The following is a 23,419-nucleotide window of genomic DNA, read 5'->3' on the forward strand; positions in this document are numbered from 1 at the left end:
GCTTATGATGCCTACCCTCTATTAAGCAGAATTCTCTTATACTATGTCTTGCTAAAGTGCTAGTTGTGCCAGGATCACTGGATGATCCACAATTCTTTTGTCAGCCCTTCCTGGAGAAGCGAAGAGCCTCCCATTTTAGAGTCTTTAAAACCAGATTGTCCTCAAATTCTTTCTTTCTTTGCTTTTTTGTGACTAATTACTGAGTTGCCATGCTCTGTGGGCTTACCTTTTCACTTATTAGTTACCATTTTTCAAAAAATCTTTTTTCTCCTTACAAAAGTCTCCTAAAAATTTTTATGGGGTCATAACTCCACCCCCCCCTTTCCTTAAGTATCTAATATTTAAACAATTATTTTGTGACTACACTGAACTTGAAGACCAGAGGTTCTCAATCCTCGACTTAGTACTATCTCTAGAATCAAGATCCTCACATTGACAAAAGACTGCTTAATCAACTAATTAAAATACTATTCTTTCAATAAAGTTTCTGAAAAATCCTTTTAGAGTTTTGTCTGACAGTACAATGAAGAACACAAGTGAACTCCTTTGGTAATTAAAACAACACTACTTACCTGTCTGATCCTAATAAGCGGAAAACTCTTGTTTCATCTGAAATCTCTTGGGTAACCTATGAGAGAAAATACCTATTAGTAATACCTTAGTCCCCATAGTATTTAAATAATAATTAAAAAAATCATTTAGAGCAATGATTAAACAATGATAATTTCTGACAGACTCAATTCCTCAAATGAAATAAATTTCAGGTAGTACTTTTTGACCGTCTATTAGTACAGATAAAACAACATTTATGAAAAATCTGCTATGGGTCAGGCACTTTCCCTAGAACTCTTTGTATTATAATTCCCATATTACTAGAGAAAAAAACACATGAAGACTTGGAGAGGTTAAGTATCTTGCTTAAGGTTATATAACTGGTAGACCCAAGATTTGAACACAAGTTTGCTGGACTGCAGATCCCCTGCTCTTTCTTGTGTGTCACTGTGCAAATTCCAGCAGTGCTATGGTGGACACTCCCATGTGCCAGTGCTTCACACGAGTGTACCTGTGCTCTGTCTTCTCCAGAGCTGTAGAAGGCACTCAGCCAAGCACAGGTACTATACCGAAATGCGGGGAGTTCACACCCCAGGGGCAACCGTTAACTAAGAGGGACAGCAGTTGGTTTACAAATGCACCAGATCCTCCACTTTTAAATGAGTCAATTCTGAGGAGCATTCTACACCATTCCTCAGTTGTTGGTACAGAACTAAGCCCTGGTTGCCCATAGTGAGAACCAGTTCATTATTGTGCTCTTTATTGGCTTTTTGCCCCTCTCTATTTTACATTCTTCACTCCACCACCTGTTTTCTAGGATCTACTCTCAAATAAACTACCTGTACTTGAGTCTTGTCTTAAGGTAAGCTTTTGGAGGGACCCAAACTACGACAGTGTGGATATAAAATAAGTATAAAAATAGTCTGTTATCAATGAATTTGTAGTCTAGGTAGGAAGGTAGAATTAATAAACTTGAATCAGAAAATAAATTAGGTGCTATACTAGGTGGAGCTAATTTTCAGATATTAAGGTCAGAAATGTTCCAATCATCATGGACTGAAATGAATATTACTTTATTAATAAGAAAGGTCAGCAAGATGAGTTAAAAATAGGAAATAAAATTTGTACCTGATATGGTGAACAATAGGTATCTTCTATAGAAATCTAACTAAAGGTGTGATACAATGAAAGTAGCATCTAAGGACAATTAATCTTAAGGCAGTAAATATAGGCCTGTAGGCTTCATTAAATGCAGGGATCTGGTGACAGTAACATGGGTCAGTAACTAGATAAACTGACATATTCAAAGACAGCCAATTTACGTCATTTTCTCTTAGAAGCATTCTAATTCCTCATTCATATAAGAGGTAAAAATAATTACAATGAGAGTGTGGATAACACTACAGGTAATTCAAATAAGACTTTAAGCTTTAAAATAAATCCACATATTTGTGAGGCCACAGTATACAACGATTATACAGGTACTCACACAAATGGGAAATGTCTCTATTAGTATTAACTATTAGAATTTATTTCTCAAGGTGGGAGCCCATGTTCCCCATCTCTTTTATGAAATGGACCCTGATTATCTCAGCTAAAAGTGATTTTTGGAGACCCTTAAAATCCAGGATATGTAAATCTAGGCAAGTTACTTAACCACTCTGTGCCTGTAAAAATGGGAATTTGAATAGTACCTAACCCCACTGGATTATAAGCCTTAAATAGTTAATATTTGTAAAGTGCCAGGAACAAGGATATTAAAAGAGTTTGAAATTATTTATAATAATACTTCCCTATGCCTTACAGTGCTATAGTAATTCTGTCTTGCATGTAGTTGGTACTCAATAAGTATTTACTAAATGAGTTTATTTTCTTAGATTCTCCTTAGTCCTGTGATCTAATACATATCTATTAAAAATTTTAAATATTATAAAAGCAGCTACACACTTCTAGACTATGGAAAAGGTTTTTTGAATTTAGAAAAGTTTAGCAAGCTTAGTAACCATATTAAAGTACTGAAATGTGGCCACTGAGAATTTTACAATACAAAACTGAACATCTGAAGGAATAATACTGGCACTTTTGCTCTGCCAGGTTACAGTACTAAAGGCATTAAACACAGCCCTAGCAGGTGTGGCTCAGTTTGCTGAGCGTGGTCCCATGTACCACAAGGTCGTCAGTTCAATTCCGGGTCAGGGCACATGCCCGGGTTGCAGGCTCAGTCCTTAGTAGGGGGCGTGCAGGAGGCACCTGATTGATGTTTCTCTCCCTCTCTCCTTCCCCTTTCCTCTCCCTTTAAAATCAATTAAAAATAAATAAATAAAGGCACTAAACATAGTAATGTGGGTTCAGAAAGAAAATGTATAAAATGAACATTTTAAAAAATATATCTTTATTTATTTCAGAGAGAGGAAGGGAGAGGGAGAGAGAGAGAAAGAAGTATCAATGATGAGAGAGTCATTGATCGGCTGCAGCCCGCAACCCGGGCATGTGCCCCAGCCAAGAATCAAACCCCGATCTCCTGGATCCCAGGTCAATGCTCAATCACCGAGCCACACCCGGTGGGGCTAAAATGAACATTTTAACATTTAAAATCTTTAGTGGGAATCGCTGGAGGTAATCTGAAAAACCTTACCTCATCTGATTTGAAGCTTTTACCCTGCATTCCATGTTTCCAGAACGCCAACACACTGTCTTGAAGGCATACTAAAAAAGATAAGGGAGAACTGAAACTCAACTACAGCACAAGAAATCTATTATACATTGTCCTTAACTGTTTTTAATAAACAATAATGTAAAACTATCCAAGTGCTTGGTACAAAATTCCACCGTCTAGACCACTAGTTACCAACATTTTTGTGGCTAAGCCATGCCTAAACTCAAGTAATTTATTGAGTCAGGGTCATGCAAGTTTGCAATGATATATATAAAGGCATTCATTTAAACATGGGCTAACTTTTTATTTAAATAAGTTTTAACTTTTCAATTACATTGACCTACAATATTAGTTTCAATTGTACAACAGAGTGATTAGACATTGATATAACTTATGAAGAAACATAAATTGATATCAGTATATTAATTTTCCTTTCATATACTATCTTTTTTCTTAGGTGAATAAAATAATGAAAATATATAATTGGCTTTTTGAATTAAAAAAATCATTATTTAAATATTGTCATATAATTAGAAGTAGCCATTAAGAAAGCATATTTTATTTATGTTCACATTTTCCCTATTACTAAATTACTTTAAAAAAATAAACCTGTCTCACAATCCAAAATTTAACCATACTCTGAATATTTATGATCTTCGTGCCAATTCTTATTTGGAGGGGCTCTTAGTTACAACACTCACTGCTGTGGTCCCCAGCCCCAGCCTCCTCAGGCCTCTGGAGCATCTTGGCCTTCACTCTGGCTTTGCAGGCCCCACTGCTGACATGTGGGTTCACAGATTTGAGCCAAGGTTCCTGATGGCTTTGGATTCAGGAGCAACTGTGACCTCACAGTATGGCCACCATGTGGCATGCCACAGCACCCTCCTGCCCCCCACCCATCTCCCATGCTCCCCTGGGGTGACCTTAGAGGGAAGGTCTTGAAAGGAAACCTATTCTTGCTGTGCCTTGTCCATCTCTCTATCCTGCACGGTGCCACCCATAGGCCTGGGCGCAATGAGGCACCCATATGGGGTTACTTAGTGGTTGAGAAACAGAGTGGGCAGGTCCACCAATTGAAGGAGGCAGTGGAGCCTCTGGGCCCTTCCTGGCAGGGGGCTGGAGTCATTAGGTGCAACAAAAGAGGGAGAAATAATGAGGGAGAGAGCCCATTTGATTGTTGGAAAGTTAGCCATATGCTTGAAACTTACTATATTTTTTATTAGAATCCTGACTGTAAAAAGTTAATGCAAGAATGTGTTGGAAACATAATTTTGCTCAATAAAAATAAAACAAGTTTACAATAACAAATCACACAAGTTTCATTAACTGTGATGAATACGAAACCCAGTTACTGGTTTATTTTTAAAAGGATTTAAAGGGACTTTTTTTTACCCAGGAGGATCCTTGTAATTATTCTAAGGTTCACTGGCAGGGAGAGATAGCTTATGAGGAACAGTTCTGTGCAACAATTAAAGTTCCCTAAAAAATTTGGCACATATGAAAAAGTTGAGGTACCAGTGTGTTTTAGTTAAAATGAAGAGGAACTATAAAAATCTCCATGTCAGGATCTATATTGAAAAGAATAACTCTTAGAAGCTGGCATGCAATATCCAGGACATAAAGAAGAAGAAGAAACAAGTTCCAAAATTCCTTTTGTCCTGACATCCACAGAAAGTTTAGGCTTTCTGCTTCAATAAATTAGATTTTTCAGTCAATAAGCAAATCCTAATTATGTAAGATATTTACACAGAGGGATGAACATACTTTGCAACAGGGCAAAACTCCAGTTGAGAGAAACCATTAAAAAAAATTTTTTTTTTAGAAACCTTTCTAAATAATAATAAATACATTTTTAAAGGTATATATACCTTTAATTATAAAACATATATATTTTTCAAGGCCAAAATAAAAATTGTCAACTTTGTTACAACTATTTTTGACGTAGAATCATATCATAAATTTTTCAGTGTTTCCAGCCACAGCATTTTTTTCATAAGTTCTATCATCCCTGGGGAAAATACTTACTGACATATAATCAATGAGAAATTGATACTCAATTGGTTCATAAAACCAATGAGTATTACAGAGTAAATCACTCATTGACAAGGAAGCAAATTAAAATCGCTTATTAGTTTCCAAGTCCTGTGGGAAAGTAGTTAGTTATACAGAAATAGCCCTAAAAGCAATAACCATCAACACACATCAAGCACAATCTTACATGACAAAGCATATCTAATACCATTAATCATATCACACAAATACCTTCATGATTTGGAAAGAATTGGGAGAAGTATAATTCACTTGATGCAGTAAAGGGAACAATAAACAAAAATTTAAAAATGATTTCAAGTTTTAAATATTTAGGAAACAATATAAGATTTATTATCTTCTACACACCTGCACTGTCCAATACAATAGCAAGTAGTCATATGTGACCACTTACATTAAAATTTAAATGAATTAAAATTAAAAATTAAAAATAAAATGTAGCACTAGCCATGTTTCAAGTACTTAACAGGTGTGGTTAATGACTACTATACATTTAAGAGCACAGAGAACATCTCTATATCACAGAAATTTCTATGACACAGTACTGGTCTAGACAACCATAGGTAGAGAATGAAGGAAAAACCAAGTATTCTAATAGCATTTAAAAAAAAAAAAAAAAAAAGACTTACCTACAGACTCAATACGAAAATCAAAAGTTAGCTCAGAGGCCAGTTTCTTACTTGATTTTAGTCTTCCTTGTAGATTTACAATTTTTACAAATTCTTAAAAAAAGAAAAAACAAGTCAAGACTGGAACTCCAAATCTGTTAAATCTAACTTGATATGTAGATTTTACATGGATACAGAACAATATTTTTAATGAAGTTCAACCATTTATCTTGATCCAAGCAAGTCCAGTGAGAAATTGTCATTAATATGTTTTATAATATAAGAGCACCTCCTTTGGTAAATGGCAATTCCATTGCTTTTTTCTTTTTTAGATGGTATATACTGAACACTTACAGTCTCATTTTTTTAAAAGTACAATGTTTCTTTAAAAGTGGCTACCTTGGGTGATTATATATTTAGCAATAAGAATTGAGTTTTTCCCCTTCAAATTATATAACATATAAGTATATCCATAGTCATTCATAACTTTAGTATCGAGTACTACTGTAACAAAGGGGCAACAAGTAGGACTCTTGAGGGTCATAATTTCTTTATAAGTAAACTCTGAGATGAGGACTATACATAATTTTATTTCCCTTTCACCTATTTGTTTTTAATTTAATCATCTTAGCTCTGATCTGGAAGACATCTTTCTCTGTATTGCTTTCTTATCTGCCTAACATGATTTGTGATTTCAGGCCTATCTCCACTGGCATTTACTAAAATTAATTTATACTACATAGTTGATACTTAATTTTTGAAGTCTTATACAGCTCCTCAAAAAAAAAAAAACCTCAAGAAAGTAAACTTTCCATTTACCTTGAATAATTGGGAAATGGAAGGCTTAGTTATTCAAAGGTTTAACTTTTTCTTTTGGATAAAATACATAAATCAACAGAATAAAATTAACCACAATTTATTTTCCGTGGACGTCTCAGAAGGTATTAGGGATTTAACATTAAAGGTTCAACATTATTAAAATTAAATTCTGATTATCTGATTATTTGGTTAATCAATATAGAACTTTCTACTTGTTTAAGTAAAAAGAATTTATCAAACTGATTTAAAGGTAACTGAATAATACTCCAATTTTATCAGTATTCAAAGAATCAAAAGTACTTAGAAAAGGAATGATGGGTGAATGAAACACTTTGAGTTTTAGGTTACTTATCTCTAACATTAGATGATCTTTATGATTCTATAAGATAAATCCGCTAGGGTATCCTTCAGAGAACAGAAATTAGGACAGAAATATAGGCAAATTCTGTAGCACAACAATTTAAAAAATAACCCTGAACACCTATGGGCAGATTCAGTAATTTAAATAATATTGAAATGGATCAAACATAGCAAATACTGCCAAGTTTCAAATATAGTTCCAAGTCTAGGTGAATTTCACCTTGCAGGATTCACTGCATCAAAATAAGGTGGGTTTGTTTACAAAATTGAAGTAATACCTGTTGTTAGAAGTTTTTTCTGTTTCTCTGATTACAGGACAACATACTTCTACCAATAACAACTCTTCCTACATCAAAAGAATCACAACTAGCAGATGAAGGTGTCTAATCTATTTGTACATTAAAATCTCACTGATAAGATCCCAAAAGTCATGCTATATGGCTCTAGGGGACCATAGTTCTGTGCTGTATAATGATGATTTGGTCAACAACAGACCACATATATGATGGTGGTTCCGTAAGATTATAATGGAGCTGAAAATTTTCTATTTCCTAGAGGTACGGCCATTGTAATATTGCAGTGCAACACATTACTCACATATCTGTGGTGATGGTGGTGTAAACAAACCTGCGCTGCCAGTCATATAACAGTACAGCCCATACAATTATGCATAGGACATATTACTTGATAATTATGGCTATGTTACTGGATTATATATTTACTATTCTATACTTTTTACTGCTATTTTAGTGTACGCTTTCTACTTATAGAAAAAAAACGTTTTCTATAAAACAATAAACTGTTTTATGCTGGCAGCAGCCACATGTATGTTTATAGCATCTCTTAATTGTATCATTTTCTCTTGTGCTTGATTTAATCTCATGCTGTACAGTACACTGTATGGGTTTGTTGCCTAGCAACAATAGGCTGTATCATATAAACTAGGTGTGTAATAGGCTATACCATCTAGATTGTGTAAGTGCACTCTTATGATGTTCACACAATGACAAAATCACCGAACAATGAATTTCTTAGAACTGAGTATCCCCGTTAAGTGCGTATGACTATATACCTTCTATTTTTCATCAGTTACAAGGTATGAAAAAAACTCTCAGAATAGTTTTACACAGAATTTTATACAGAATACTTTTATATAGAATTTTACCCAAAGTTAAGGCAAACTGTTCTCATAAAATGTTTCCAACTAGGCCAAACAAAGAAAAAAGTCAGAGACTAGTAATGACAAACAGATCAATTAATTACTATTTACAATTCTGTAGCCAATTATGTTTTTTCATCAATAAAACAAGGCCACTTAAGGTGAAAATCTTAAATTATAGTTTAATAGGATAACTTTCATGAAAAGATTTGTTATATCAAGTGGTATACTCAGAATAAACTTTAAAGTAGTACTTACTATCTAAACACACTAAAACGGTATCCCTCTCCAACTGTGTTACATGAATGGAATCTAATTGTTGGCTGCCTTGGAGTGAAAAAACAAACAAGGTTACAGTTATACAACATGCTTTAAAAATGAGAGCTTAGAAAAGAACACAAATTCTGACCTTTTCTGTGATTTAAAGCTAATCTTTGAAATTTAATACAAATTATCTTTTGTAAATGATATGTTATTTTTTCAAAAAATGTACGTAAGTCAACTTAGGAGAGCAAACATCAAGTCCTAAGCATGGCTAAGTGAGCTGAGAAAAGCTCAATATTACAGTTAATTAACAGCTAAGATAGTTTTATTATTTACTAAAGTGAAGGGTAAATACAGAAAAGAAAGTAAGATGCATGCTATACAATGACTAGATTTTGCTCTGCACTGGACAGTAACCAATGGGACGATGGAAACAAGATCACTTAGGTGAATCCCAGCATCTCTGAGATAAAAACAAGCCAGGGTTTCAGAAAAAGCAAAAGAAGTTAATAAAACTGTAACCAGAGAGAAATTTTCCTGGTGTGTGTGTGTAGGTGGAAGTTCCTTTTTGAAGAGGACACTGAGTAGTAATATAATGAACAATTCTGTCAACAGTCTCTTTGCAGGAAGCAATTTTCATAACTTTGTTGACATTTGCAAGGGTGCTTCTTTTAACATCTGCTGATAGATGTGATGGCATTTTGTGTGTGTATGTGATGGCACATTTTTGCAAAACATTTTTGGTAAAAAAATTCATTTTAGGCACTCAGATTGCTTGAGTGGTCTAGCTAAATCTAAGAAAATCTTTTAGATTATTTAGAGCAATCATTCTTCACTGCATTTCTTTGGGAAGCCCATTGGTCCCCTCCCCTAAAAACTGTACATCTAAACATAAACACAAAGTTTTATATATTATTTTGGGGTGTTTTTGGACCTTCCAAAGCTCATACATAGAGAATTCTCGTCAAAAGAACTGAAACTGTTGGTCTCTTGGACAACCCTCCAAAAAGTTTTTCTCAATAAATCTATGTTCATGCATTTATTCAACAAATATTTACGGAGTGCTGACAATATGCTTGGAATAGTTTATTTTAACTGTTACAACTGTTGCTCACTCAGGCATGGGGTGCTCAACAATGAACACAGCTGGGAGGTGGATTAACAATCATTTGTGAAAACGGAGAAGCCTAATAAGGACAACCTCTACTTGAGGGGTACCTGGATGATTACCCTCAGAATCCTGGCTTTCCTCAGGAAGTAATTTTGGTTGTGCATTAATTTTAGCCTAGAAAATGTTACAAGTGCATAGAACAGTATAGACATTAAAAAACAAACAAGGGCCCTGGCTGGTTGGGCATCATCTCACGCACTAAAAGGCTGCTGGTTTGATTCCCTGTCAGGGCACAGGCACATGTCTAGGGTTTTGGGTTTGGTCCCCAGTAGGGGGTAGGAGGCAGCTGATCAACATTTCATTCTCACATCGATGCCTCTCTCTCTTTTCCTCTCTGTCTAAAAATCTATTTAAAATCTTCAAAAAAAAAAAAAAAGAGAAAAAAGAACCCTCAAGGTCCCCCTCCCCCAAATTTTATAAGAGGACTCTGAATGTCAGCCTTGAGCAATGTAACCTAATATATCATACAGAAGAAAATGGCAAACACACACTAGATAACTGTATGAAATGACTTGCTCTATATTATTATTACATAGTAACCAAAAAAAAAGTTGGGGCTGTCAAAAATGACTTGGGTTTTTAAGTAAACTGATCTATATATAATCCTTCTTTTTGGCAGTAACTACATAATAGGAACATAATTCTATTTGGGCTGCTTATATTTCATGATACTAAAACAATGTCATTTGTACCTTTCTGTTAGCTATGCTAGGAGGGTATGCACCTAACTCAACCAGAAGTATTAAACAATAAATTAAAAAGAAATGTGGGCTACAGTTGAAGGTGGGAGTGTACAGAATACATTCCTATTTTATTCTACTGGAAATTATGACTTGGTCCATAAAGAGAGTGACATAGTCCAGTGCATGCTGTAACTAGCTTATAACTGGGTTGTTAAATTTTCAGGAATTTTGTGAGCTAGATGACATCAAGGTTGGTAATTTAAAATTGGCCATGGTGTGAGTATTTATACCACAGAAATAGGCAACTGCTACAAACCAGACTTCTCTGTACCTGTTGTTAAATATTTACCAGGATATATTACTAGTTCCTACTGATTCTTACTCTGAAAGTGACATTAGTGGTTCTACATTAATTTCAATAACTGAATTGTACAGAGTTCTTGTAATTTGGCCTATAAATAATCAAAAGCTAAAGATATTTAATAAAAAACATCAAGCTCATGATACTTATAATGGACTTTTTCACAAGGTGAGTCAGTAATGAAACAGCTATAACTAAAGCTTACTTGACTTATGTAAAATGTCTTCATAAACCTGGGGTTACAGATGACTAAATAATACACCAGCAAAACAAACAGTAAATAGGCAAAATGAAGACCCCCCCCCTTCATTTCATCTACTATGTAGATTTCAAAAACAAATTGATCGACTTGTTCCAACTTTAAAGTTTGAATATAACTTCCCAACCTTCTCTGAACTTTCACTAAGACATGTCTGATAAAATCCTAAGCTAATGAACCATTCTCAAACAGTGCAAGAGATATGTTCATGTATCTTTAAACGGTAAAGCGTGGAGGCCACACATGAAAAGCACTTGAACTCAATGATTCTAGGAAGTGTAAAGGGAAAAACTGATAGAAAAGAAAAAGGTAAATCTCTTTGTTTGAGAAGCTGATAAAATTTGAAAAGCACAGAGGTTGGCAAAAGTAGGTTTATAGTTTTCTGTATGAAAAAATACAAATAAAAAATAATACAAGAATAAACTCTGTGTTTCATGCAATCACAACTGTAAACCTACTTTTCCCCACCCCTGTATCTTAGAAAACTTAAATCATTAAGTTTTTCCTTGGTAAAATAATTTGTATCAAATTGCCTCAGGTAAGGAGAGATCATAAACTGTATATACATCATTCTCTGGGCTTACTTGGGAAACACTGATCTGAGTGTTTCTTTGACTGAGCCTACACTGGCTGAAACCATTCTACTTCTTTCACACGAAAAAGCAGTATTTTAACATACGGTAAAAACACTTACCAGCACCAATTTCTGTAAACCATGAAGATGCAGAGTTCAAATTGATTGTCTCAAACTGAACCACCTGATTTGATTCAGTGCCCTTGCTAATAGCTACACAGACCATAGGGTACTCCTGTTCTGGTATTACCAGCATTTCAAAAACATTCAAAGGACTTGGCAGAGGAAAATCAAAGTGCTGGGAAAACAAACAAGAGAAGCACAATTTAGAAACAATCTCTATTCATACTGCTGCTGAATAAAGCCAATAGAAAAGGCTTTCATTTTCTTGATTGATGTAATTCTAAAAATAATCATAAGGATCATAAAAATCTATAAAATATGTTTTAGAGAATTGGCCACATTCATCTTTATGGCTGTGATGCTTCTGAAAGTTCATTATCATAAGTTAAAGAGGAAATCTAAAGAAAAATTCCTAAACCAAATAAAGACCTATCTCTAAATAACTATAAACATGCTGAACCTACATAGTAACGATGGAATCTTAACATTTTAACTTCAGTTGCACACTAGTGTTTTCTCAAGAAGAAAAATGTAAACAAAGTAACATATACCTTTATCAGCATGAATTTCTGCATTGGCTCATACCATTGAAGTAAAACAATTCCAGACTGTAAAGCTCCACAGAGGTATTTATGTCCTGTGTAAGGGTTTCTGACTGGAAAGAAGCAAAACAGACATACCTAAAACACTGAATACCTTCCTATGAAAACATAACTGGTTTATGTCTAACCACTATGCAATATACCTGAATCTAATACAAAATGATATTGAATATAAACTGTAAATGAAAAATAAGTAAGCAAAAATATGTAAAAAGCCATAATTAGTTGAGCTAAAAGGTAGACTCACCTAAAAGCTAACTCATCTTTCTTTATAAAGGCAATGCTAATCTACACGGAGAAACAAGGAAATGTGGCCCTCGTAGATGGAAGAACTATCTGAAGCAATTATTTAGCTGATAAAGGAAAAGTACTGTTTCTGTTCACTAGGATAAAGAGAGTGGGTAGAAAGTAAACATGTCTCTTTTTTGGGGGGGCTCTGTTACCCTTTCCTTTTCACTTTCTTATCTCATTTTAAAATTATACACATTTACTTCTAAACATCTTTAATATACTACATCCTTAAACACAGGAACTTTTTACAATAACAGTATTTTAAGTACTAAAACACCTAAACTAGTATGAAACCTGAAGAGCTGTTTCTTAAGTAAATTGACCAAAAGACAAAATTCAGACAAGGTCTAGGAGGCAACTGAAATCTATTATTTCATTTTTGGTATAGTTTACAGCTGTTAAAACATGGTGAAAATAACTATTTTACATCTTACTAAAGATGTAACTTCCTTGACAAAAACCTACAAAAACTTACTGGTCTTCCCTTCTCCGCAATTTGACTCCCATCGATAATGATTATAAAAGTAGTTATTTGCCGTAAACTCTATCTTAATATACCTATGAATTTGAATTTATATCATAGATTGTAAGCTTCCAGACCTTTCTTGAGTCACAGATCTGATAACAGATATGAACTTGATTCTCCCCTAGAAAAATGCTCACGAAATGTGCTTACTACTAGAGTATGCTGTGGAACCATGTAGCATGAAGGTCAATATGTAGGCTCACTGATTAAACAAAAAATAAGCAGGAAGTCAGGAGCTCAGGATCTGAAGTCATGGACTGGGTCTGATCCCAGGTTCTGTTACTTACTAGTGACATAACAAGAATCACAGGGTGGTTTTAGGGTTGAGATACGTATACAGTACAGAATTTAACCTTCCCCCAAAGGAGGTCTGCATTTTGTTGCCCCTTCTGGGAGGTACTTTCTAAGCCTCAGGAATGTCATAACTGATAGTAATATCTTTGTTTGCCTGGGACCTTGGGTCACTGAATAGTATAACAGTATGATTTAGAGTGGGGACTGGCAACACTGGAGAGTCTAAGTGGCAACTGGTCATCCCAGAAAGACTAACAATGTGATTTAAGATAGGGGCTTGGCCCTAGCTGGTTTGCACAGTGGTTAGAGCGTCGGCCCGTGGACTGAAGGGTCCCAGGGCATGCATACCTCAGTGGCAGGGTCAGCCCCGGTTGTGTGTGGGAGGCAACCAATTGATGTGTCTCTCTCACATCTCTCTCGCTCTCACATCTCTCTCTCTCGGCCCCCCTCCCTGAAAAGCAATGGAAAAAAGATAGGGGCTTTGGGTTGACCTTCAGTATCCGGGGCTGGATACTGAGATCAGCCTTGTGGGCAAATCAATGATGCCTATGTTAGGCAGCCCTAATGTAAACTCTGGACAATGAGGTTTGAGTAAGCTTCCACGGTTGGCAATGCTGCGTGTGTACTGTCATACATCACTGCCAGAAAAGTAATGTTGTCCATTATTCCAAAGGGGAGGTCAACAGAAGATCTACATTTAATACTTTTCCTGAGACTTTGCCCTATACACTTCTTCCCTTGGCTGATTTTAATTCATATCCTTTCCCTGTAATAAACCATAACCATGAGTATAAAACCATTTTCAGTGAGTTCTGTGAGTCCTAGAGAATTTCTGAACACGAGGGTAGTTTTGGGAAGCCCCCAAATTTGCAATTGGAATCAGAAGTGAGGGTGTTCGTGTGTGGACTGTTTTCATAGCTGACTAAACTCCAATAATAATAATGTTCATGAAGCACTAAGCAGTAACTGTTAAATAAAAGTGTTAAATAAATGAAAGTAGGGTATTAGCAGAGATACAACCTCAGACTAGGGTTAGAAAACTCTAGAGAACACTATGCTCTGAGAAAGCACTGGGACTATTATCTCCAAGCATTTTTATGCCATGTCCCACTATACATTCTTGTGCTCAAGTGGCCCTTTAATTCCTTATTAAAACAAATATAAAGCCTATCTTCCTTCCTGTTTGATACTGTCTCTTCAAATAATTTTAAAGATGTGAAACGTTCTAACTAGCAGTTTAAGAAACAGCATTTACTCACCTATGCAACATTTGTGGCAGCCTTTTGTATCAGGAATCTTTGTAGTTAAAGCAAACTTTCTGAAAATGTAAGACAATACAAATGTACTCTATTGTAATGGTTTCCAAACAGTGACCTGTGAATTAGTTGCATCAGGCTAGTCAAGGACCTTTAAATAAAACTGTCTTGGACTCTGACTCTGAAGTATAATTTTATAGGACGGAGGAAGGGTCTGGGAATCTGTATTATAAAACTTCTAAAGAGCCTGGCCGGCATGGCTCAGCAGTTGAGCATTCACCTATGATTCAGAAGACTGCGTTTCAATGCCAGGTCAGGGCGCATGGCCAGGTTGCCGGCTCGATCCCCAGCAGAGGGGCATGAAGGAGGCAGCCGATCAATGATTCTCATCATTGATGTTTCTATCTCTCTCTCCTTCTCCCTTCCTCTCTTTCTGAAATCAATAAAAAATATATATATATACACATATATAAAAAAGTTCTATAGAAACAGACCCATAGACACAGACAGCAGACTGGTGGTTGCCAGAAGGGAACAGGGGTTGGGGGACTGGGTAAAAGAAGTAAAGGGATTAAGTTCAAATTGGTAGTTACAAAATAGCCATGGGGATGTAAAGTACTGCATAGGGAATATAGTCAGCAATACTGTGATAACTATGTATAGTGCCAGGTGAGTAGTGAAAATATGGGGGGAACACTTTGTAAAGTATATGATTGTCTAACCACTATGCTGTATATTTGAAACCAACATTAATATTAAAAGTAAACTGTAATTGAAAAATTAAAATGAAATAGTAATAATAAGCACTAAAAAACTTCTACAGGGTGATTTTCGTGGAAACACTGATCTTTCAAATTTTATGACATGTGCTTTAGTGTAAACCATCTTTCAAAATTAAGACAAAGAAAGTTTTTCAGTGGGTAAAGAATAATGGCTGTTTTAAAAATGAACTAATTTCCTTCTCTCCCAGAAGAATCAAAATATTTTTTACCTTGGTAATATGCGGTCTGGAAACCTATGAGTTTGAATATGAGCAGCTAATCCTGGTTTTTTGGCTTGTTCAAACAAAGCTATAAGATTATGAGAGTAGAGTTGAAAGCTTTTTCCTATAAAAAGAGAAGCATGTTATTTTTATTAGAATCATTTACAGAAGAAAAAATATAATTTCCAAGCAAAAGGAAACATAATTACCTTCTAAAATGAGGAGTCCAGAAATGTTCAAATAGCCAAGCAATATAGAAAACACATACAAACAAACAAACAGAAAACCCAGTTAATACTATTTTGAAAGATAATAAGTAAAATGAGTTTTAAGAAAGTAGACAATTGTGTTTCTTAATACACAAATTAGGTATATTCTGACTAATACGTGAACCTTAATGAAGCCAACATAGAAAGAGAAATTGTTAAACATCACTGTACAATGGACTGGGTTACAATGATGTGTGTGTGATTATTTTAGTATAACATGGAAAATCCTATAAAACTATATTATTTTCTGGGACAGACCTATTGATTAATAATTTATTAAAATACCTTGGATTAAAACTGATTGTGAAAGACATCTTTATAACAGATTGAAATACTAAGAAAGGTAAAGCAAACAAGTATTATACGCCATAGAACAAGGGTAACAGTGATTATTATATAAAAATAATAGGAAATAGGAGTATTTCCAGATAATCAAAACCATAGCTGTCTTAAGCAAGGGGGCATATGGTAAACATCATCTCATTCCTTGTTATACATGGTATGGTACTGTAACAACACAAAACAGTTATCATTTTAGTATTAAAAAACACATATATATGTATGTATATACACACACACAGGGTGGGGCAAAAGTAGGTTTACAGATGTAAGTACGTAGAACAGTTTATTCTTGTATTATTATTTATTAATTATTTTCCATACTAACACCTGTAAACCTACTTTTGCCCTACCGTGTGTGTGTGTAGACAGAGAGAATGCTCCAGTCTTATCCCGTAGTTTTTCAGACTGCAAACATTCTGCCTAACATTAAACCACCCTCCCTCTCTCCATTAACCCTATATGCATAACTAGCTATGCAGCTAGCTAGGCAGCTAAACCCACAAGTACATGTATGTGTGCACATCCACACAAACGCAGACTCATAAGCAGAACAATATTTTCTCCTTTTAATTCATTCAGTTTTATGGATCATTTTAACTGGAGTGTGGAAAGAACTAATTTATAGGCTAACTTTTCCCTATTTTCCTTAGTTATTTTATAAATATATAAGATGTACTCTGTGTGGCTTTTAAGCTTATTTCCAAAGACAGGTATGAGTAGATACAAAAGCAGTAACTGTTGGAGGAAAGCGATCTTATATGTATACAATTCAGAACTGTGATCTGAAACAAAACTGGGTTTAAGTTTATTTTCATAAGTAAATAAAATTTGGGGGAGGCATAATTTAAATCAAAGAGATTAAATACTCTTTTGAGGACCCCAGCTTCTTTGAAGCCATTTATGCACAATCAAATAATGCGCTCTTCGTAAATACTGTCATTAGCTCAAATAAATAAAGTCCTAGAGAATCTCATTAGGTGATGGTTAGTGGAAGAGTTTAAGTTACACACCCACACTTAAAATTATGAAAATAACATTTAAGTTAGGCCACAATTCATAATGATCTACCTACCTATCAATGAGTAAGACTGTATATTGGCACTGATGCTTTAAAACATACGTAGCTAAAAGGTACACTTAACACTGACAAGCCTGACTGTTAACTACAGTAAATAGAGCAGGGATATAATCCTCACATGATCCACTGAGATACACAGCATGAGAGAGTATTGAACAAAGAGAATTAAAAAAAGTTTTAAATGCTAAAATTATTTAACTATTCAAAGTAGAGAAAGGGGTGAGTACTGTTTTAATAGTTAATAGTACTAGGATTAAATTAAGGAACAGAGAAAAAGAATTATTTTGTACTCTACTCTCAGAATGAAAGCAAGCAGCAAATCTCTAGGTAGCCATTTAAATCTCAATGTAAAAAAGTAGGTTTTGGTAAGTAAGAATTAAAAAAACAAAACAAAACAAAAAACCACTTAAAATACCACCCACAAACCTATTCCCCAACAATCAAAAAAAGAAAAACAAAAACAAAATTAGAATAGGTTGCTCTGGAACCCACTTGTTTATAAGACTTCAAAGCATCAGTCCAAGATAATTAGTATGTGGTCCTGAATAACACAAATTCTACTAGGAAACATCTGCAGAAGTCTTCAGTTTACCAAGCACTCTGGATATCATCTCATTCAATCCTCAAAGCAAACTCTGAGGCTATTGTTATCGTCATTCTCATTTACAATTAAGAAAACTGAGGGAAGAGAGAGACTTGCTCAAGATAAAAGAGAGAAAGGAAGCAGCTAGATCCTCTGATTCTTTCCCTTCAACTGTTAATTCTCAACAGAAGGCAGTGACAGTATGAGTGGAAGGCACGCTTCAGGTAACAATCACTGTGATATTCCTCAGGTGTTGAGATCCTGGGCAGATTTGGGAAGTGCTACCTTAACTGAAGACAGGGTCCCTTCTCAAAGTTTCTTCCCATTCTAAGCTGGTAAAAAAAAATTGCAAGTCTTAAAGTTTCTATACTATAGTTACCCAGAATAACAACATTTTAAAACAATGCATATTAAAATTACATTCCTCTGCTTGTCTATGACTTATTTTTCACATTATGTTCACCATATACATACCTGATAATGACATTAAAGTATTATTGATAACATAGAGCCAAGTACATTTCCTTGGAAATAACTATAAAGAAGAAAAAAAAAGAAGATAATTAAAACTCTCCAATTTTCATCTCCTTATCTCTAACCTCCAAATTCCAACAGCCTGAAATAGTAAAAAAATAACTATTTTCTATTTTTCAGTAAATTACCAAAACCTAAAAGAAAAAAAGCTTTTACCATGAACATGTAAAATGTAAAATTTCACTTCTTTAAATATTTAAATCATAAAAATTAAAACTGAGGCCCATATAAATTCATTTAAAATTAAGATATTTCTTTTATTCAATTTACTCAAACTAATTTCTTTAGTTAAAACTCCTCAATTACCTGTTCCATCGTTGCCTCATGTAGCTCATTGAGATTCAATGTGTAAATACCATCTTCAGTTCCAAAAATAATGTACTGATCTAAAATAATTGAGATAAACAGCCAGAATTTACTATCATTTTCTGAAATTGCTCACTAAAATAATGGCTCTATTTTTTAACAGTATTAAGAGTTAGCCACCCACCTATCCAAAGAAAAATTATTTTTTTAAATCTATGCCTCCATCTTTAACTCTTTCTCCAATTCTTTTCTTATTTTTAAAAGCAGATGTTACTGACTCACTCTTGCTTTATCTTACTATACAATCCTTCCTTTCAACATAATAATTTTCATATCTTAAGAGTTTTTATTATAGCTATATATTTTTTTTACACCAGACATTGCAAATACTCTTTGGACAAGAAAACTACAAATTAAATACGAATTATAAATTATGACAAACCAGAAATTATGAGCACACCTAGTATACAGACCTTGGTTTCTAAATATTATTTTCCACTTAAAAAAACCCCAGGGCTTCTTGGAGAAAAGGCGAATTTTTTTTTTTTTTAAAATATATCTTTATTGATTTCAGAGAGAGGAAGGGAGAGGGAGAGAGAGAGAGATAGAAACATCAACGATGAGAGAGACATTGATCAGCTGCCTCCTGCACATCCTCAACTGGTGATCAAGCTGGCAACCTAGGCATGTGCCCCAACTGGGAATAGAACCCCGACTGCCTGGATCCTAGGTTGACGCTCAACCGCTGAGCCACGCCCGGCCAGGTGAAAAGGTGAATTCTAATTCTGGGGCAAGGAAATTATAAGACTTGTCTAGAAATCTTGCTGTGCCAGAAAGTCAGGAAGTACTCAAAAAACATGAGGAGGACATACCAAACACAAGAACATAGGAGCTCCCACTGCTCAAAAATTCTGACAATTTAAGTGCTAAAATAAATATTAAGAGTGACAGATCATATCTCACTGAATAAAAAAAGAATTCATAAATTCAACTGGTAAAAATACTTAAATGAATAAATGGGAAAGAAGGGAAATTATTGTGTCAATAGACATCAATGGATTGTCGCCAATGGATGCTAAAACTAGTTGGTCAAAGTCTGATGAGCAAGAGGATATTTATATAGTTTTACTGTATCTCCCCTTATTTTATCAGTTTGGGAAATTAATTAAGCAATTACTTATTAATTAGAAAGGAAGAAACAGTAACTTGACAGTGGAGAAAGCTTAGTGAACACTGCCTTAAACAACTGGTCAATGTTAATATCACTAGTATTTGGAAAAGCTGAATACCATGTGCCTCCTGCTCTGATGCACTGAGATGAGCACAATAACACTTCTGTGATATTCCTGCCAAAAATGCATAACCTGATCTAAGCATAAGTACTCATCAGAGAAACCCGAATTAAGGGACATTCTACAAAATAAGTAGTCTTCAAAAGTATCAAGATCAAGAGAGAGATGGAAAGGTTTATATAAACTGTTCCAGACTAACAAAGACTAAAGAGACATGGTTGGTAAATGTTACATGTGATCTTAAATTTTGAACTGGGGGGGAAAAGGAGGGTGGAAATGATAAAAGATATTATTGGGATAATTAATAACATTTAAATATGAACCGTGGATTAAAAAATAGTATTATATCACTGATAAATTTCCTGATCTTTATAATTGTACTGTGGTTATATAAGAGATAATTCTTACTCCTAGGAAATACAAATTGAAGTATAAGGGGAAGAAGAGCATGATGTCCTCAACTCATTCTCTAGTGATTCAGAAAAAATGCACGTACAGGGTACAGCACAACAAATGGAGCAAAACAGAAACAATCAATGATCCTGAGTTTCTTGTGCTGTTTTTCTAACTTTTCTTTAAGTCTGAAATTATATCAAAATGAAAATTTACAAACACACACACAAAAACATTTCCTTACTGTTAAAAATGTTTTCTTCTGTTATACTTTGTAATAGCGATATTTAAAGCAGATCATTATATATGATCTGTGTTTACTGTGTTGAAGTGGAAACAAACATTTCCTGAACACCCTCTACTACCTGACTTCTGTTTGCTAACTGCCAGACACCCAGGTAGGCTCTTTGCTTCCTTTCAACAAGGTGAGTTGTATTAAGAGTTTTTTGTTATAAATGAGCATACTGAGAACCAACGGTGTTAAGTATCTTTCCCAAGTCACATAGTGATAACAGAGCAGGAATTCAAACCCAGATCTGTTTGATTCCAAATTTTTGCCTCTATGTATTATGCTTTCTCACTTTAAAAATATAGCCTAAATTTTTTTAAAACAAATTGTATTTGCCATTATTTCACATTTGCAGAAAAGTTGCAAAAGTACAAGAATTTCTGAATATCCTTCACACAGATCCCACATCTGCTAACATTCACTACTGTGGCTTTATCCTTTCTCTCTTCATACACACTTTTTCTTTTTTCTGAACTTGTTTTTGTTTCAGTAAGATACAAGCACAATGCCCTTTTAATCCTAAATACTCCAGTGTGCATTTCTTAAAGAAAAAACACCAAGGTCTTATATAACAATAGCACAATGATCAAAATCAGGAAATTCACACTGAAATGATACTATTATCTAACCCATTGACTTGACTTACTGAGACTATTAACTGTCCCAGTACTATCTTTTTACATAAAAGAAAATCCCAAATTATGGTTGTAATCAGTTGTGATGTCTCTTTGGTCTCCTTTAATCAGGAACAGTTCCTAGATACTCTTAAATTCTAATGCTTTAAACCAAAACTCTATTTACCTACTTAGGTTGTTGCAGGTACCTTTACTATTTAGTATCTAAGTCATATTTTTAAAGTAAACAACCTCAATTCACTGATCATAAAGATCCTTTCACATAATAAATATTTTATTGGAGATGTATGTAAAAGTTCAGAAGTTTTACCTTTTGTATCAGGATGTATCCAGGATGTTGCACAATTAATTTTCAAAGGGCAGCCATCAAAAACTTTGGAAAAACATGCTCCCATCTTATTTAGAAAGAAAAAAATGTTGACTTATTTGATTAACTAATTTTATATATTCTTAGAAAATAGCTAAGATTATCAGGAAATATTAAATGTATTCTTATTTACATATACTTAAGGTTTCATTACAAAACAAAATTCATATATTTCAATAAAATTTAACCCCTTCTACCAATTGAATCTCGTATTCTTTCCTTGTGTAATTCATATTTTATGGCAAAAATACCAAATTTATCAAAATATCTACTTAAATCACTGCTATTCTAGGAATTTTAAGTCACTGCTTATCTTTAAGACTAACATTTAATAATGAGAAACAATAGATGATTTTACTGAGTAACACTATCGTGGTTATAACTGTGCTATAACTCTTTAACAGTGATAAAAGACAAAATTACTAATATTTATACTATATGTTAGACTTTTACTGAATAAAAAAGTACAATGCATAAAGTGTCCTATTCATATGACAGGCTACATCACCTTACAGATAGGTCCTGCTGAAGGGCCCGAAACAAGCATTAACAGAAGCTTCCTTGTTCCTTTTCATTGCATATAGTTCAAAGGTATAGAAAAATATTTAACCCATGTAATGAACAGGACTCAGTACCATTAATATCATCGCATTAAAATTAAATTGGTCTTTGTAGGCTAATCCGAGAACCCAACTGCCCATATTTATAAAAAGTGAAACTCTCCAAATTCTATTCAACTCACTAAAATTATGGTATATAGTATATCCAAATGCATTTAATGCCTTTGTATTTTATAATCTGTCCATTCAATGGATCAAGATATTTGATAGCAAATAAACAATCTTCTGCTGCTTCTAAACAGATAAAAATTGGTGATTCACATAAAAATATTACTTACCAGCACTTTTGGGGTGGGTGGGAGGCCATTGATTACTGGTTTCTGTGGTAAAAATAATTATGAATACTGTGAGACCTCGTAAGCCTTAAAAAAATTTTATACATTTAGAAATTCAGTTATTCAAAATCTTCAATTTAATATACTATGCCCCTTATATGATAAATACAGCATTAGTTACAACTAATAACCAAATGCCCATTATACCTACAGGGAAATCTCGCTTGTCCTTTTTTCGTGGTAACTGTGGTGCTTGTGCTGATCCTTCTGTATTTTCACTAATCAGTTTGGAAATACCATCACCATTCCCTACAGAGAATCACAGTTAAAAGTTGAATAACCAAACGAATAAGTACTTTCCTTGAAAAACAACTTTCCCTTGCCCTCAGTACTTGCTTTTCATTTGGGTAATCCTTTTTTTAAATTTTATTTTTCAGTTACAGTTTACATTCAGGTGTACAGCACAGTGGTTAAACACTTACATACTTTACAAAGCGATCCCTTGATATCTCAAGTACCCACCTGGCTCCATACTTAGTTATTACAGTATTATTGACTATATTCCCTATGCTGTACTTTACATCCCCATGACTGTTTTGTAACTACCAATTTGTACTTCTTACCCCCTTCAGCTTTTTCACCCAGACTCCCAACCCCCTTCCACTCTGGCAACCTTCAGTCTGTTCTCTGTATCTATGAGTCTATTTCTAATCTGTTTGTTTACTTGTTTTCTTTAGATTCTGCATATAAATGAAATTATATGGTATTTGTTTTTCTCTGACTTATTTCACTTAGCATAATATTGGGTAATCCTTTATTGGGAAATATTCTCTGTCAGACGAGTTCA

At 34.2% G+C, this 23,419-nt stretch overlaps 1 protein-coding gene across 4 annotated transcripts in view; it reads right to left on the minus strand.

Moving 5' to 3' along the window:
- The window catches only part of MAP4K5 (mitogen-activated protein kinase kinase kinase kinase 5), a 93,195-nt gene that overhangs the window by 2,681 nt on the left and 67,095 nt on the right, over positions 1 to 23,419 (minus strand). For all 4 annotated transcript variants that reach the window (XM_081116251.1, XM_081116249.1, XM_081116250.1 and 1 more), the window contains exons 19-31: positions 22,784 to 22,881; positions 22,576 to 22,617; positions 21,621 to 21,705; positions 18,702 to 18,781; positions 18,336 to 18,396; positions 15,599 to 15,713; positions 14,611 to 14,669; positions 12,190 to 12,293; positions 11,636 to 11,813; positions 8,462 to 8,530; positions 5,887 to 5,979; positions 3,188 to 3,258; positions 573 to 628 (exon numbers count right to left, since the gene is read on the minus strand). In XM_081116251.1, the coding sequence (XP_080972377.1) occupies positions 573 to 628; positions 3,188 to 3,258; positions 5,887 to 5,979; positions 8,462 to 8,530; positions 11,636 to 11,813; positions 12,190 to 12,293; positions 14,611 to 14,669; positions 15,599 to 15,713; positions 18,336 to 18,396; positions 18,702 to 18,781; positions 21,621 to 21,705; positions 22,576 to 22,617; positions 22,784 to 22,881 (1,111 nt within the window). The remainder of the gene's footprint in view (positions 1 to 572; positions 629 to 3,187; positions 3,259 to 5,886; positions 5,980 to 8,461; positions 8,531 to 11,635; positions 11,814 to 12,189; positions 12,294 to 14,610; positions 14,670 to 15,598; positions 15,714 to 18,335; positions 18,397 to 18,701; positions 18,782 to 21,620; positions 21,706 to 22,575; positions 22,618 to 22,783; positions 22,882 to 23,419) is intronic.

Source organism: Miniopterus schreibersii (assembly GCF_964146895.1).
Source record: "Miniopterus schreibersii genome assembly, chromosome: 1".
Classification (NCBI taxonomy): domain Eukaryota; kingdom Metazoa; phylum Chordata; class Mammalia; order Chiroptera; family Miniopteridae; genus Miniopterus; species Miniopterus schreibersii.